Source organism: Dendrobates tinctorius, unplaced genomic scaffold (assembly GCF_039654945.1).
Source record: "Dendrobates tinctorius isolate UK_male_01 unplaced genomic scaffold, ASM3965494v1 ptg000134l, whole genome shotgun sequence".
Taxonomy (NCBI): Eukaryota; Metazoa; Chordata; class Amphibia; order Anura; family Dendrobatidae; genus Dendrobates; species Dendrobates tinctorius.
Genome location: NW_027361802.1, coordinates 22,616,323 through 22,629,393, shown reverse-complemented (window position 1 = coordinate 22,629,393; position 13,071 = coordinate 22,616,323). Strand labels below are relative to the sequence as shown.

The following is a 13,071-nucleotide window of genomic DNA, read 5'->3' as shown; positions in this document are numbered from 1 at the left end:
AATAAATAAGAACAACAACCAGTGCACATTTTATTATTTAATTGGAGATATGTTTTAATTCTCAGAAAATTTCTAAGTAGCAATACTGCTAAATTGTGGTTTTTTTTACATATGCTTTTACATATCACGGCATTGAAATTGTAACACCAAGAAAGAAAAGTTGTAGCATTATGGAAATCACAGTTTGATAGACATGTTTCTGATATACAAATGATGGAAAAATGGAAATAAAATTTTCAAAACACCACAATCCAGTCAGTTTTGAGTATGAGTGCCACACTCAGAATTACATGCACTTATACGCCTTGGCACATTATTAGTGAGTTTATTAAGGGTTTTCTGAGGAATGTTGTGCCCCGCTGAATGTATATCTGCACACATATTATCAAGATCTGTTTCTTACAGCTCACTTTACAATTGACGACCAAAAACATCCAGATGTGCCTGATAGGAGACAAGTCTGGAGACACTGTAGGCCATGGTAACACGTTTAGGCCACACAGGTAGCTCATGGTAGTTTGAGCAACATGGGGCCTGAGGTCTGATGTTGAAAAACAGCTCCTGGGACACTTTGGAAAAATGGCCGTATCACTGCTTCCACCACTAAATCTCTGTAATGTGGAGCTGTTAGTGCACATGGAATGAAGACTAAAGGGGTCCGGTTACTGGTTAATATGCCACACAATCCATAATCCCGGGAGTAGGACCAGTGTGATGCTCCCTTGTGATGTTCACTTTTTGACAATGCCCATGTGGTCTTGTCAGATTTGAAGAATGACCTGTTATGATTTATCCTGTATTACTGTAAGTGAAAATGGACACAAGCCATCAGAAGGTATTTGCGCAATGTTAAGCTATGCACCAGACTTCATACTACAAATGTTCCATTGACTTCACACTACCGTTTTCAAAGCCTATCAAAGTGCAGCGCAAGATCGTAATGAAGGCTGGAATGGAGGTCTATCCTCTTCAGTGATGAGTCCCTCTTTTGTTTTGGATGTAATGATAGCCAAAGAGTGGTCTGGAGAAGAGCTGGGGAGGGTCATGAACATGACTTAACACAGGGGAATGTGTAGGTGTCACTGAAGCTGTTTTTCAACATGACATTGTGAGCTGGTTGTGGGATACAGTGACAGGCAGGAGACAGAGCAAGGGTTAACTGGGTTTTAATCAACAGTGGGATACTCCATGCAGGGAGGTAAAGGGTTAAACAGGGAATAAAACAGTTCAATGGTAAATTTGTGGGTAAGGATAAAGAACAGTGAAGACAGTAGAGACAGTTCTTGTGACGTTAACTTATCCTATCTGCTGATCCTCAGGCCGTGGGTGTTGAGAAGCTGTGATGGCGCCAACAATGGCTGACACAATGCTTGTCCACGTAGGTCCTTGAAATAACGGTGATCCGGCTTCTGGCGGCAGCGGTTTGTCTCTGGTACCTTCTGCTGAGCCCCTAGTCCATGTACCAGTGTGGCTGGAATGATGGATGCCACCGCACCAGTGCACTGCACATCTTTTCTCACATGTTCTGCTGGCAGCAGTGGGGATGCTCTGATGCGGGCCTGCGTCGTGCCAGTTCTCGAGGGAAGGAGCTATCACCCCTGTCTGGTGCGTCCTGTCTCTTCCCGTCAAGTCTCTCTGTTCCCGCACACACTGTCACCTCAGAGACTTAGCCACGCCCCCTATTGCTAAGTGCAAGGTTGGTCTGGTTCTCTAAGCTTTCCCCTGGACAACAGAGGAGACAACCCCAACAGTTCCGGACCCAGGGCAAAGCAGGTACCCCTGGTCCGGCCCTTCTTCTTACAACATCACAAGTCCGAATGTTGCTCGTGCTACTGTAAGCAGTCTGCATGGCCTCAGCCGGGCTACCATGGCATGCAGAGTCTTTGAACTTGTCTCCTATCTAGCAAGGAGCTGCCAGCAGCAGATCTTGATGATTTGCATGCCCAAATACATTCAATGTAGCAGAACATTCCTCAGACAACCATTAATAGCCTCATTGAAAGCAAGCCAAAGTGTGCAAGTGTGTGTATTTCTGTGCGTGATACCCATACTCAGTACTCAATTAATTGAGATGTTTTGTTTATTTTGTTTCCATTTTTCATCATTTGCGCATCATTAACATCAATTTTGTGATTGATTTACTGGAATTATTTACATTAATCTTTTATAAAGGCTAAGACAGATCAACTTAAGCAATTCTTTTTTTTTTCAGATTAATAGTATTGGATGATGAGGGAATGGACATCCCATTTGATTCAGCAGAAATCAGACCAGGTAGGAAAATCATAAAGCATCAGCCTTAATTGTGTTGTTAAATTATTTAACAAGTCGCCTGTGAAGTCACATATAAATGCTTGAAATTGGTGACCAAAGTTATTTATAGATTTTTCAAGTCTTATTGCACTTGTATAGAGATTTCAGATGAATTACATTGCAGAGAATAGACTCAGCGCCTCGTTTTTCCAGCAGCTGTGTTGATTTCACAAAGCTGAACAGCAATCTCATAGGCTTTATTATTTTTTTCAGATATTCGCCATAAAATCCGGATACACTTAGCAAATGTTATATATTGTCGTTGAATTCATATATTCCTGTTGACTGCATCTTTTTACACATTTTGGCATATCCACAGGATATGCTACAGACATGGGCGAATTAAGAGTAGCCGGGGCCCCAGGCAGTTTAAAAGGCGAGGGCCCCCCAGGTACCCGATGTATCATGTGACAGGTCACATGTTCCCCTTTGATAGATCATGTGAAAGGTCATGCGACTAACACACAGGTGATTTGGGGCCAGGGCCGGCGTTAGCGGCAGGCAGACTAGGCAGCTGCCTAGAGCCCCCGCTTCCTCAGGGGCCCCCAGCCAGTGGTGTCCCACTAATTGCGGCACACCAATTGGCCGCTATGGAGCCCGTGACTCAGGGCTGCCCGTCCAGCGCCAGCGTCAGCTCCCCCATCTCCCCTCCCGCATTCAACTGTATCGGCATTATAGACGCCGATACAGTTGAAAGCAATGATGGAGGAGAGAGCTTCAGATGACGCTCCCTCTCCCATCGTTCCCTCTCTGCCTCTGACACTGTGGGTGTGCAATGATGTCACTTCATCACACACCCGCTGTGCAGTGCAGCTGCTGAGACCAGAGCAGAGCCGGGAGCAGTGCGGAGAATGAGGAGAAATGAGGATTGTGTGTGGTTTTTTTTTTAATCTGTCAGAGAGGGAGTACTGGACTGTGGGGCTGGATTATATTCTATGGGGGGAGGGTGGGGGCTACATTATATTTTATGGAGGGATGGGCTGTATTATATTCTATGAGGGGGGCTGCATCATACTCTGAGGAGGCTATATTATAGTATACGAGGGGGCTACATTATAGTCTATGGGGGCTGCATTATACTTTATGAGGGGGCTTCATTATATTCTATAGGTGGGCTGCATTATACTATAGTCTATGGGGGACTACATTAAATTCTATGGGGGTACTGCATTATGCTCTATGAGGGGGCTACATTATATTCTATGGGTGGCTGCATTATACTGTATGAGAGGGGCTGCACTATAGTCTATGGGGAGCTGCATTATACCTGTGAGGGGGCTACATTATATTCCATGGGGGGTGGCTGCATTATATTCTGTGAGGGGGGTACATTATATTCTATGGGGGTCTGCATTATACTCTACGAGGGGGCTGCATTTTATTCTATAGGGGGCTGCATTATACTCTATGAGGGGGCCACATTATATTCTATGGGGTGTCTGCATTATGCTATATGGGGAGACTGCATTATGCTCTATGAGGGGGTCTACATTATATTCTATCGGGTGGCTGTATTATATTCTGTGGGGTTGCTGCATTATACTCTATGGGATGGCTGCATTATACTATATGGGGGCTTCATTATACTCTATAGGACTATGGGCAGTGCATTATACTATGTATACATTGTATCTTAAAGTGATTAGATTCTTTAGAAGGACGTAGATCTTGTGATTTATTCTGACGGAATATAGGCGAAACTGGATGGACAAATGTCTTTTTTTAGCCTTACTAACTATGTTACTATGTTACTACATGGGACCTGCATTATACTGTATTGAGGACTATGGGGAATACATTATACTATATGAAAAACTATGGTGTGCATTTTACTATGGGAAGTGAATTGTACTACATAGAGGACTATAGGGGGTGTATTATACTACATGGAGGACTATGAGGAGTGTATTATACTATATGGTGGACTGAGGAGTGTATTTTAATATACGGAGGACTATGAGGAGTGTATTATACTATATGGAGGACTATGGGGAGTGTATTATACTATATGGAGGACTATGCAGAGTGTATTATACTATATGGAGGACTAATGTGCCCCACATTATATTATATGGTGGACTATGGGGCACATTATATCATATGGAGGACTATGGGGAGTGCATTATACAATATGGAGGACTGTCGTGCACATTATACTACATGGAAGACTGTGGGGTGCATTATACTAAACAAACAAAATGCTGCCTATTCATCGAGATTGGCTTGTTTATGCCGGAACAAAAATCATTATTCTCAGCAGCACATCGCCCTGTGAAAACTGCTGATGTGCTGCTGATAACATGATACTGTATGGGAACAGATTGATCTAATAGTGATTGTTCTGTTCCCATTACTCTTCCTCAGCCGGTGTAAAGAGGCCGGGGAAAAAAGCGTCAAACGATTTTAATATTGTCGATCACACTCGTTTTGCGGCCTGAACTCAGCGCATGTAACTTCAACTGAAATGTTTCTGTGTGTTGTGCAATATGTCAGAATTTGGGGCCCCATTTTAAACTTTTGCCCAGGGCCCCACTTTGCCTAAAATCAGCCCTGTCTGGGGCACATCCATACACAGAATATGACATAAATAGCTGTAGATTTTTCCCTTATGTACGACGCTATACATAACATAGCTATACAATATAGAGCAGTGGTGGGAGATTACTTTTCCCAAGGGATCACATGAGAGACCGTGACTATTGTGGAGGCCAAACCAATTGGTTGAAATTAATTTTGCTCAATATTAATATCATATATACTGTACTTTGCAGATTATAAGACGCATCGGATTATAAGATGCACCCCAAATTTTGAGGAGAAAAATAGGAAAAAAACTTTGTTTTAATAAAATGATGGTGCCTCAAATAATCCATGCACCTTATTGCTTACCGGGGATGGTGGCTGTGGTGAAGCAGGGTCCCAGGGTCACTGCTGAAGGAGGCAAGAGTGACGCGTTGATGCAGGCCGCAGGCTGGGATGATGGGGTGTTCCGATGTGCTCTGCTGCGGGTGAAAATGACTGCTGTGCTCTGTGATGCTCCGCATATCTATTACTGCGATGTGGTGGCCTCTGGGAAAATGGCCGCCGGGGTGCCGCATGCTCAAATTTAGATCTCAGGTGCCAAGATCTCGTCTCCCGAGATCTCAGGGTGAGATCTCGATGCCGAGTTTGCAATCTGAGCATGCACCGCCCCGATGGCCATTTTCCCAAAGGCCACCGCATTGCATTAATGGATGTACTGGGGGGCTCTGGAAAAATGGCCACCGGGGGGGCAGTACATGCTCAGATAAAGATCTCGGCAACGAGATATCGGGTCCCAAGATCTCGTCTCCCAAGATCTCAATGCCGAGATCTCAATCTGAGCATGCGCATCCCCATCCGCCATTTTCCAGCAAGCCACCGCATTGCAGCAATGGATAAGCCGGGGGCTCCAGGCTTTCACAAAATTCCCTTCCTGACAGCAGTGTCATGGTCACGCGTGGCTGGACACAGCGCCTCCAGCAGGGCGGATTTAGATGACACGCGTGACCCTGGATACACCGCCTCCAGTGGGGCGAATTTAACTAATAACACATGCAGCTGGATACAACGCCTCCAACAGGCGAATTTAGGTAATACACGTAACGCGTAAATCTGGAAACCCCGCCTCCAGTAAGGTGAATTTAAACAATAAGGGAAAACCTGGGTAACAATAACAACGGTGGGCCCTGCGATAAGGAACGGGGGGTTGGAGACCTCCTGCACTCCCCTGAGTCAGTGTCTCTACACTCCTAACGTTCCCTAGGCTGGTTCTGCACCGGGCACCGCTCATGATACCTTTTAACCCTAGCTCGCCCTGCACTTAAACCCTCACTAGGGAATTGGTCGGTGCGGAAACCAATCCCACCACTGCACTAAACACACATAAGGAAAAGAGACAAAACAGGGGAAACACCACTTAGCTTTGCTCTGTTGCTTACGCTCCTAGCAACAGAGCCCACCACCTGCGTGCATCTTTTCCTCCGACCGGGTCCAACACCATAATGCAGCCTTGGAGCAACCAGAGTCCTACACCTGCGTGCAGCTGTCCAGAGACAGAGTCCAGCACATGAGTCCAGCTTTTCTGCCAAAGAGTCCAGCATTTTGAGTCCAGCTTTCCAGCGACAGAATCCAGCAAACTGAGTGCAGCTCTACACCCCAGCTGGCACTCCACCAAGTTTTGAAGGCATTCTTCACTGGCACCATAACTGCGACTCCACCAATCCATGCCAGCCCTCCTTGCAGACACCATAGCTCACACCCCAGGACTCTCACTGAGCTGCCCGTGACTCTCTTTCAGCTCCATCCTTCACCCAGGCTTGCTTGCAAATGAGGAACTCACAATATCACCAACAGTGATTAACACACCTGATACTCTTTTATAGAGCTATCACTAGTGTTAAGTGATACCTTCCGATATCGGGAAATATCGGATCGGTTTGGATCGGACCGATACCCCAAAAATATCGGGTATCGCTGATTCCGATACCAGAAACCCATGCATGTCAATGGGGCACAAATATCGGAATAAAAATAAACCCTTTCTTTCCTTGCACGTCCAGTTCGGGAGGGGGGAAGAGTGTGGACGGTGCGTGGGCCTCTCGGGGGTCTGTGCGGGCCTGCCGGGGGTCTGTGCGGGCCTGCCGGGGGTCTGTGCAGGCTGCCGGGGGTCTGTGCGGGCCTGCCAGGGGTCTGTACGGGCCTGCCGGGGGTCTGTGCGGGCTGTCGGGGGTCTGTACGGGCCTGCCGGGGGTCTGTGCGAGGCTGCCGGGGGTCTGTGCGAGGCTGCCGGGGGTCTGTGCGAGCCTGCCGGGGGTCTGTGTGGGCTGCCGGGGGTCTGTGCGGGCCTGCCGGGGGTTGTGTGTGTGCAGGCATCGTCCGATGGGACTACAAGTCCCATCAGGCTATGCCTGCTACAATGACAGTGATTGACACATTAGCCAATGATGGGACAGTACAGACCCCCGGCAGGCCCGCACAGACCGCGTATCATGATGACATCATTTCAGCAGCCAATCACAGCCATGCCATTAGTTAACATGGCTAACACAACTGGCTCATTGCATTATGGGAACTTCCGATTCCGGTATTCGATATTGTAAATATATCTGTACTCTGTATTGGAAATCCGATACAGCGAATATTGGCCGATACCCGATATTTGCAGCATCGGAATGCTCAACACTAGCTATCACACCTGTTACATAATCACGTGCACAAACTAAGGTAACCAGAGTTCAATGACCCTAATGGCTACCGGGGGCAAAACCACCTTTGGCACACAGCGAAAGGAAAAAAAAAAGGTTACTTTGTGCATTTACTCTGTCAGATCCCACCTGGATCATGACAAGCAGAGGTTGACACCCTAACTTGAAACTGTATGGCTCCCCCACTAATCATCAAGTGTCCCTATGTGTAACAACCCTGCTGGCATCGCTGCATGGCCTCCCATTCCCCACTCACCAACTTGCTCACTGCTCCAGGCCATGCCATGATATCTGTATACTGCCAGCTCCAAGCTCTATCCCTCTTATCTCCTGTCTGCTGTGTTCATGTTTCCTGACTGTGTGTATAGGGGGGCGGCGCCTGAACTCTCTGCTTCTTATGGAGTCAGGGTGCACCTGGCTAATGTGTCCCTCACCAATTACCTAGAGCCCTCTACTATTTAGAGCTGCCCCACCCACTGGAACACTGCCTGTGCAATATCTAAACTCAGTTAGTGTTTTGCTGCTGAGTAAGCCAGGCCCTGTTCTGTGCTTCTTCTTCTCTGGAGGCTACACTCCTAGCTTTGTCTTGTGCCTGTCTGTATGCCTTCCAGGAGGCTGAATATCCTGGTCTCTGTACTAAAGCTCCTGACCTTGTTTTGCCTAGTACCTCAGACCACCTTCCTGGAGGCAATATATCCTGGTCCTTGAGTCTTTGTCCCTGTACCTTGTCTGAACTCTGTCTTACCCCTGCCTCCTTGTCTTTGGCTTCTTTCCATGTGTCCTCCCTGTCTGTGCTCTGCACCCTTGCAGCTCTGCCTGCTCTGCACCCTTACAGCTCTGCCTTCTCTGCACCCGTGCAGCTCTGCCTGCTCTGCACCCTTGCGGCTCCGCCTGCTCTGCACCCTTGCGGCTCCGCCTGCACCGCACTCCTGCGGCTCTGCCCACTCCGCACTCCTGCGGCTCTGCCTGCTCTGCACCCTTGCGGCTCCGCCTGCTACGCAGTCCTGCGAGTCCGCCTACTCCGCACTCCTGCGGCTCCGCCTACTCCACACTCCTGCAGCTCCACATACTCTGCACTCCTGCGATTCGGCCTATTCCGCACTCCTGCTGCTCCGCCTATTCCACACTCCTGCTGCTCCGCCTAGCCTGCACTTCTGCGGCTCCGCCTACTCCGCACTCCTGCCTGTATCCATACCTGCTCCTCCTGTGTGAACAGGTCCTAACCTGTCCCATCATGTTCTACTCCCTCCTATCAGTACCCGTACCTGTACCTCCTGTGTGAACAGGACCTTACCTGTTCCTCCACATTCCATTTGTTTCGGCCAGTACCTGCTCCTGCTGTGTGGACAGGTCCCTGCCTGTTCCTTTGTACACCACACCTGCCTGCCCTGTGCCTCAAGCCATGCCTGCCTGTCCTGTGTCTCAAGCCGTGCCTGCCCTGTGTCTCAAGCTGTGCCTGCCTGCCCTGCGTCTCAAGCCGTGCCTGCCTGCCCTGTGTCTCAAGCTGTGCCTGCCTGCCCTGTGTCTCCAAGCCGTGCCTGCCTGCCAGTGTATCAAGCCGTGCCAGCTTGTCCTGTGTCTCAGCCGTGCCTGCTTGCCCTGTGTCTCAGCCGTGCCTGCTTGCCCTGTGTCTCAACTGTGCCTGCTTGCCCTGTGTCTCAGCTGTGCCTGCCTGGGTACCAGCCGTGCCTGCCATGCCTTCCTACCTGCCTATCTGTAGCATCTGTCCAAGTGACTTGTCCCCGAGTGAGATCAGCAGCCACAGCCAGACACCCCCCTGGAGTGGCACCCGGCAGCTACCTGCCGCACAAGCCTGACCTCACCATCAGAGGCTCCAGCGAAGACCGAGGTAGCTGTCGTAGTCACGCCCCTTCCAGGGTAGTCTGGTTTGTGGCACACTGGGGCCACAACCCCCCAGCTCGCGCCAATCAGCCGAGGCGCGAGCGTGACACTATGTAGCCCTACCACTACTCTGACTGACCATTCATCCTCTATAGGTGATTAGATAATATGTAATGAACATATATAAATATATGCAATATAAGTAGATACTAGGGGCCGAGAGGTATATATAATAATAATAATAATATATATATTGTGGTACAGTAAAGGGTGTTTTACTGGATGGGAGATACATTTCTCCCAGCAGATTAATGTTTGGCCGGGTTTTTCCCTAAAGACTGGACCTGCGATGATGTCATGGTCACGTGGTCAGCCCATGTGATGTCTACCTCACTTGTGGGAGGGGTTATGGGCTATGTAATGGAGGTTGGTGTTTGGCACATGGTGAGTGTGTAACGAAGTTACAGGAGCTTGGCTAGACTTAGCCTGAACTTATACAGGACTGCAGGACTATAGCAGCAATACTCCCAAGAACCCTGGGAATGACACCTGGCATGGCACCTGGCAGATGCCGCAGACCTGGCAGCTGCTTAGTTAAGCCCATCCCGTGCAAGGGGTGAGTCTGGGACCAGTGGTTTTCCAAGCTGGAGTATATTTATGTTCTTCCTTACTTTCTGTTAATCTGCTGTTTGCAAAGTGACATTAAACCACTGAAATTGGACTTTAAGCCTGTGTGTTGCCTAGTTACTGCAGCCCTGCCATTACCTACCTGAGCGAACCCCTACAATTGGTGGAGAATGTGGGCAGACACAGTGAGGCCAGGCTGTTTTTCTTATTTTTGATTTGTACCCCAGCCTATGTCCTGGGTGAAACGAGTGGCACAGACCCAGGCGGGGAACTTTCCAGAAATGGAGGCCACAGTAAAAAGGCTCATAGAGGCCATGCGACAGCAGCAGCAGGCTATGCAGCAGCAGGCTACACAGCAACAGCAGGCTATGCAGCAGCAGACTACACAGCAGCAGCAGGAGGCCATGCAACAGCAGCAGCAGGCTATGAAGCAGCAGGCTACACAGCAACAGCAGGCTATGCAGCAGCAGCATGAGGCCATGCGACAGCAGGCTATGCAGCAGCAGGACACCAATCAGCTGTTGATACAGCATATCACGGCAGCGTAGACAAAAGGAACTAACCGGGGAATCCATGATGCCCGGAAAGCGGTTCGTACAGCGGTTCCCAAAATGGAGAAGTCGGACGATGTGGAGGCGTACCTGGAGATGTTCGAAGGAGTCGCTGAGAGAGAGAAGCTACCCCGGGACCAGTGGGCAGAAATCTTCGCTCCGTTTATGGCCCCAGGACCTTTGAAAGCGTATCAGGACCTACCCACGGAGCAAAGGGCGGACTACACGGTCGTCAAGGGTGAGATACTGGCACATCTTGGGGTAAATGTGTTAGTTCGGGCCCAGCGGGTACACCAGTGGGAGTTTACCCCCTCCAAGCCGGCTCGGTCCCAGTATTACAACCTGATGCACCTCTTACAAAAGTGGTTGCAGCCTGAGGTGTTGTCCCCCACTATCATGCTGGACCGCATAGTGACTGATAAGTTTTGGAGGACTTTGCCCCACTACCTCCAGACATGGGTCGGACAGGCATCCCCTACTTATGCCATGCAGATGATAGACCTCGTAGAAAGGTATGGGGCTACCAAAGAGCTACAGGGGGGGACTCCCCGGAAAGTAACAGGAAGGTTCCCTAAGTCTCCATCCCTGGTTCGGTGAGCAGAGCCCAGGAAGGCCGCTTTTGGCCCAAAAGAAAACCCTAGACCGAATTCTGCAGCGGTTCTACTGGCTAGGGGTTCATGAAGAAGTTAAACTGTACTGTAATTCCTGTCCAGTGTGCCAGGTAACCAGTCCCCAGCCTCACTTTTGGAGTCCCTTGGTGCCTTTACCAATCATAGAGGTACCCTTCGAGAGAGTGGCAATGGGTCTAGTCGGGTCTCTCAATAAGTTGGCAAGGGGACACCAACACATCTTGGTAGTTCTAGATTATGCTACTCGATATCCTGAGGTCATTCCTCTGCGCCACACATCTAAGCTTATAGCAAAGGAACTCATGGGTATGTTTTCGTGGGTGGGAATTCCTCAAGAAATTTTAACAGACCAGGGAACCCCCTTTATGTCAAAAATTATGAAGGAACTCTGCCGTTTGCTAAATGCTAAACAGCTGCGCACATCGGTCTATCATCCCCAAACAGATGGTCTGGTAGAAAGATTCAATAAGACGCTGAAGAACATGTTAAAAAAATGCAGTTTCCAAAGATGGGAAGGACTGGGATCTCTTATTGCCATATTTGTTGTTTGCAGTGCGGGAGGTGCCTCAGGCATCTACGGGGATCTCGCCCTTTGAACTATTGTACGGCAGACATCCACGGGGCTTACTCGATATTGCCAAAGAGGCCTGGGAGAACCAACCTACCCCCCACAAAAGTGTGATAGAACATGTTGCAAAAATGCAAGAAAGAATGGAGACAGTCCTACCCTTAGTCCGGGAACATATGGAGGCAGCACAACAGTCACAGAGTCGGGTCTATAACCGGGGGGCTCGGGTAAGAACCTTTAGCACTGGGAATCGGGTGTTGGTACTTGTGCCTACCGTAGATAGCAAATTTCTTGCAAGGTGGCAGGGACCCTATGAGATCATGGAAAAGGTGGGGCCAGTAGACTACAAGGTACATCAGCCTGGAAGGAGAAAGCCAGAACAGGTTTACCATGTTAATTTGCTTAAACCATGGAAAGATAGAGAAAACCTTGGTGGGGATAGTCCACTGCCTGTGTTTCAGATGGAGAAGACTCCATCACCTCGGGGCGAGGCAGGAGAAGCCCAACCCGCAGTTAAAATTGCAGACACTTTGTCTCCAGGACAGGTTCAGGAGGTCCGGGAGTTCATTAGCCGAAATACAGATGTTTTTTCGGAGCTCCCTGGACGCACCTCCCTAATCCAACATGACATTGTCACGGAGCCACAGGCCAAAGTCCCACTAAAGCCATATCGGGTGCCTGAGGCCCGGCGACAAGCCATCTCGGAAGAAGTAAAAACTATGCTACAGTTAGGGGTCATAGAAGAGTCCCAAAGTGAGTGGGCCAGCCCAATAGTCCTAATACCCAAGCCTGATGGGTGTCTAAGATTCTGTAATGATTTTAGAAAACTTAATGACATTTCAAAGTTTGACGCCTACCCTATGCCTTGGGTTGACGAGTTGATAGAGCGATTTGGGCAGGAACAGTATTTTACAACTCTGGACCTCGCAAAAGGTTATTGGTAGGTACCCCTAACAGAGGCGGTGAAGGAAAAAACGGCTTTTGTAACACCCGAGGGGATGTTCCAGTATAAGTTGTTACCCTTTGGGTTGCATGGCGCACCAGCAACGTTCCAGCGATTAATGCATATTGTTCTCCGTCCCCATCGCCGCTATGCCTCAGCCTATCTAGACGATATTATTGTGTAGAGTACCAACTGGGAAAGTCACTTAGCAAAAGTACAGGCAGTGATAGACTCTCTGCGACATGCTGGGCTAACTGCCAACCCAAAGAAGTGTTCCATAGGGTTGGAAGAAGCTCGGTACTTGGGTTACGTCATTGGGAGAGGAGTTCTCAAGCCTCAAGTAAACAAAGTGGAAGCAATTCAGAACTGGCCC

General features: G+C 49.0%; 1 protein-coding gene across 11 annotated transcripts in view; it reads left to right on the top strand.

Moving 5' to 3' along the window:
- PRUNE2 (prune homolog 2 with BCH domain) overlaps positions 1 to 13,071 on the top strand; it is a 289,573-nt gene that overhangs the window by 107,358 nt on the left and 169,144 nt on the right. For all 11 annotated transcript variants that reach the window (XR_012220026.1, XR_012220025.1, XM_073543795.1 and 8 more), the window contains one exon: positions 2,213 to 2,274. Coding sequence is in view for 9 of the 11 variants with exons in the window: in XM_073543795.1 (XP_073399896.1) it covers positions 2,213 to 2,274 (62 nt within the window). In the remaining 2 variants the exon portion in view is untranslated. The remainder of the gene's footprint in view (positions 1 to 2,212; positions 2,275 to 13,071) is intronic.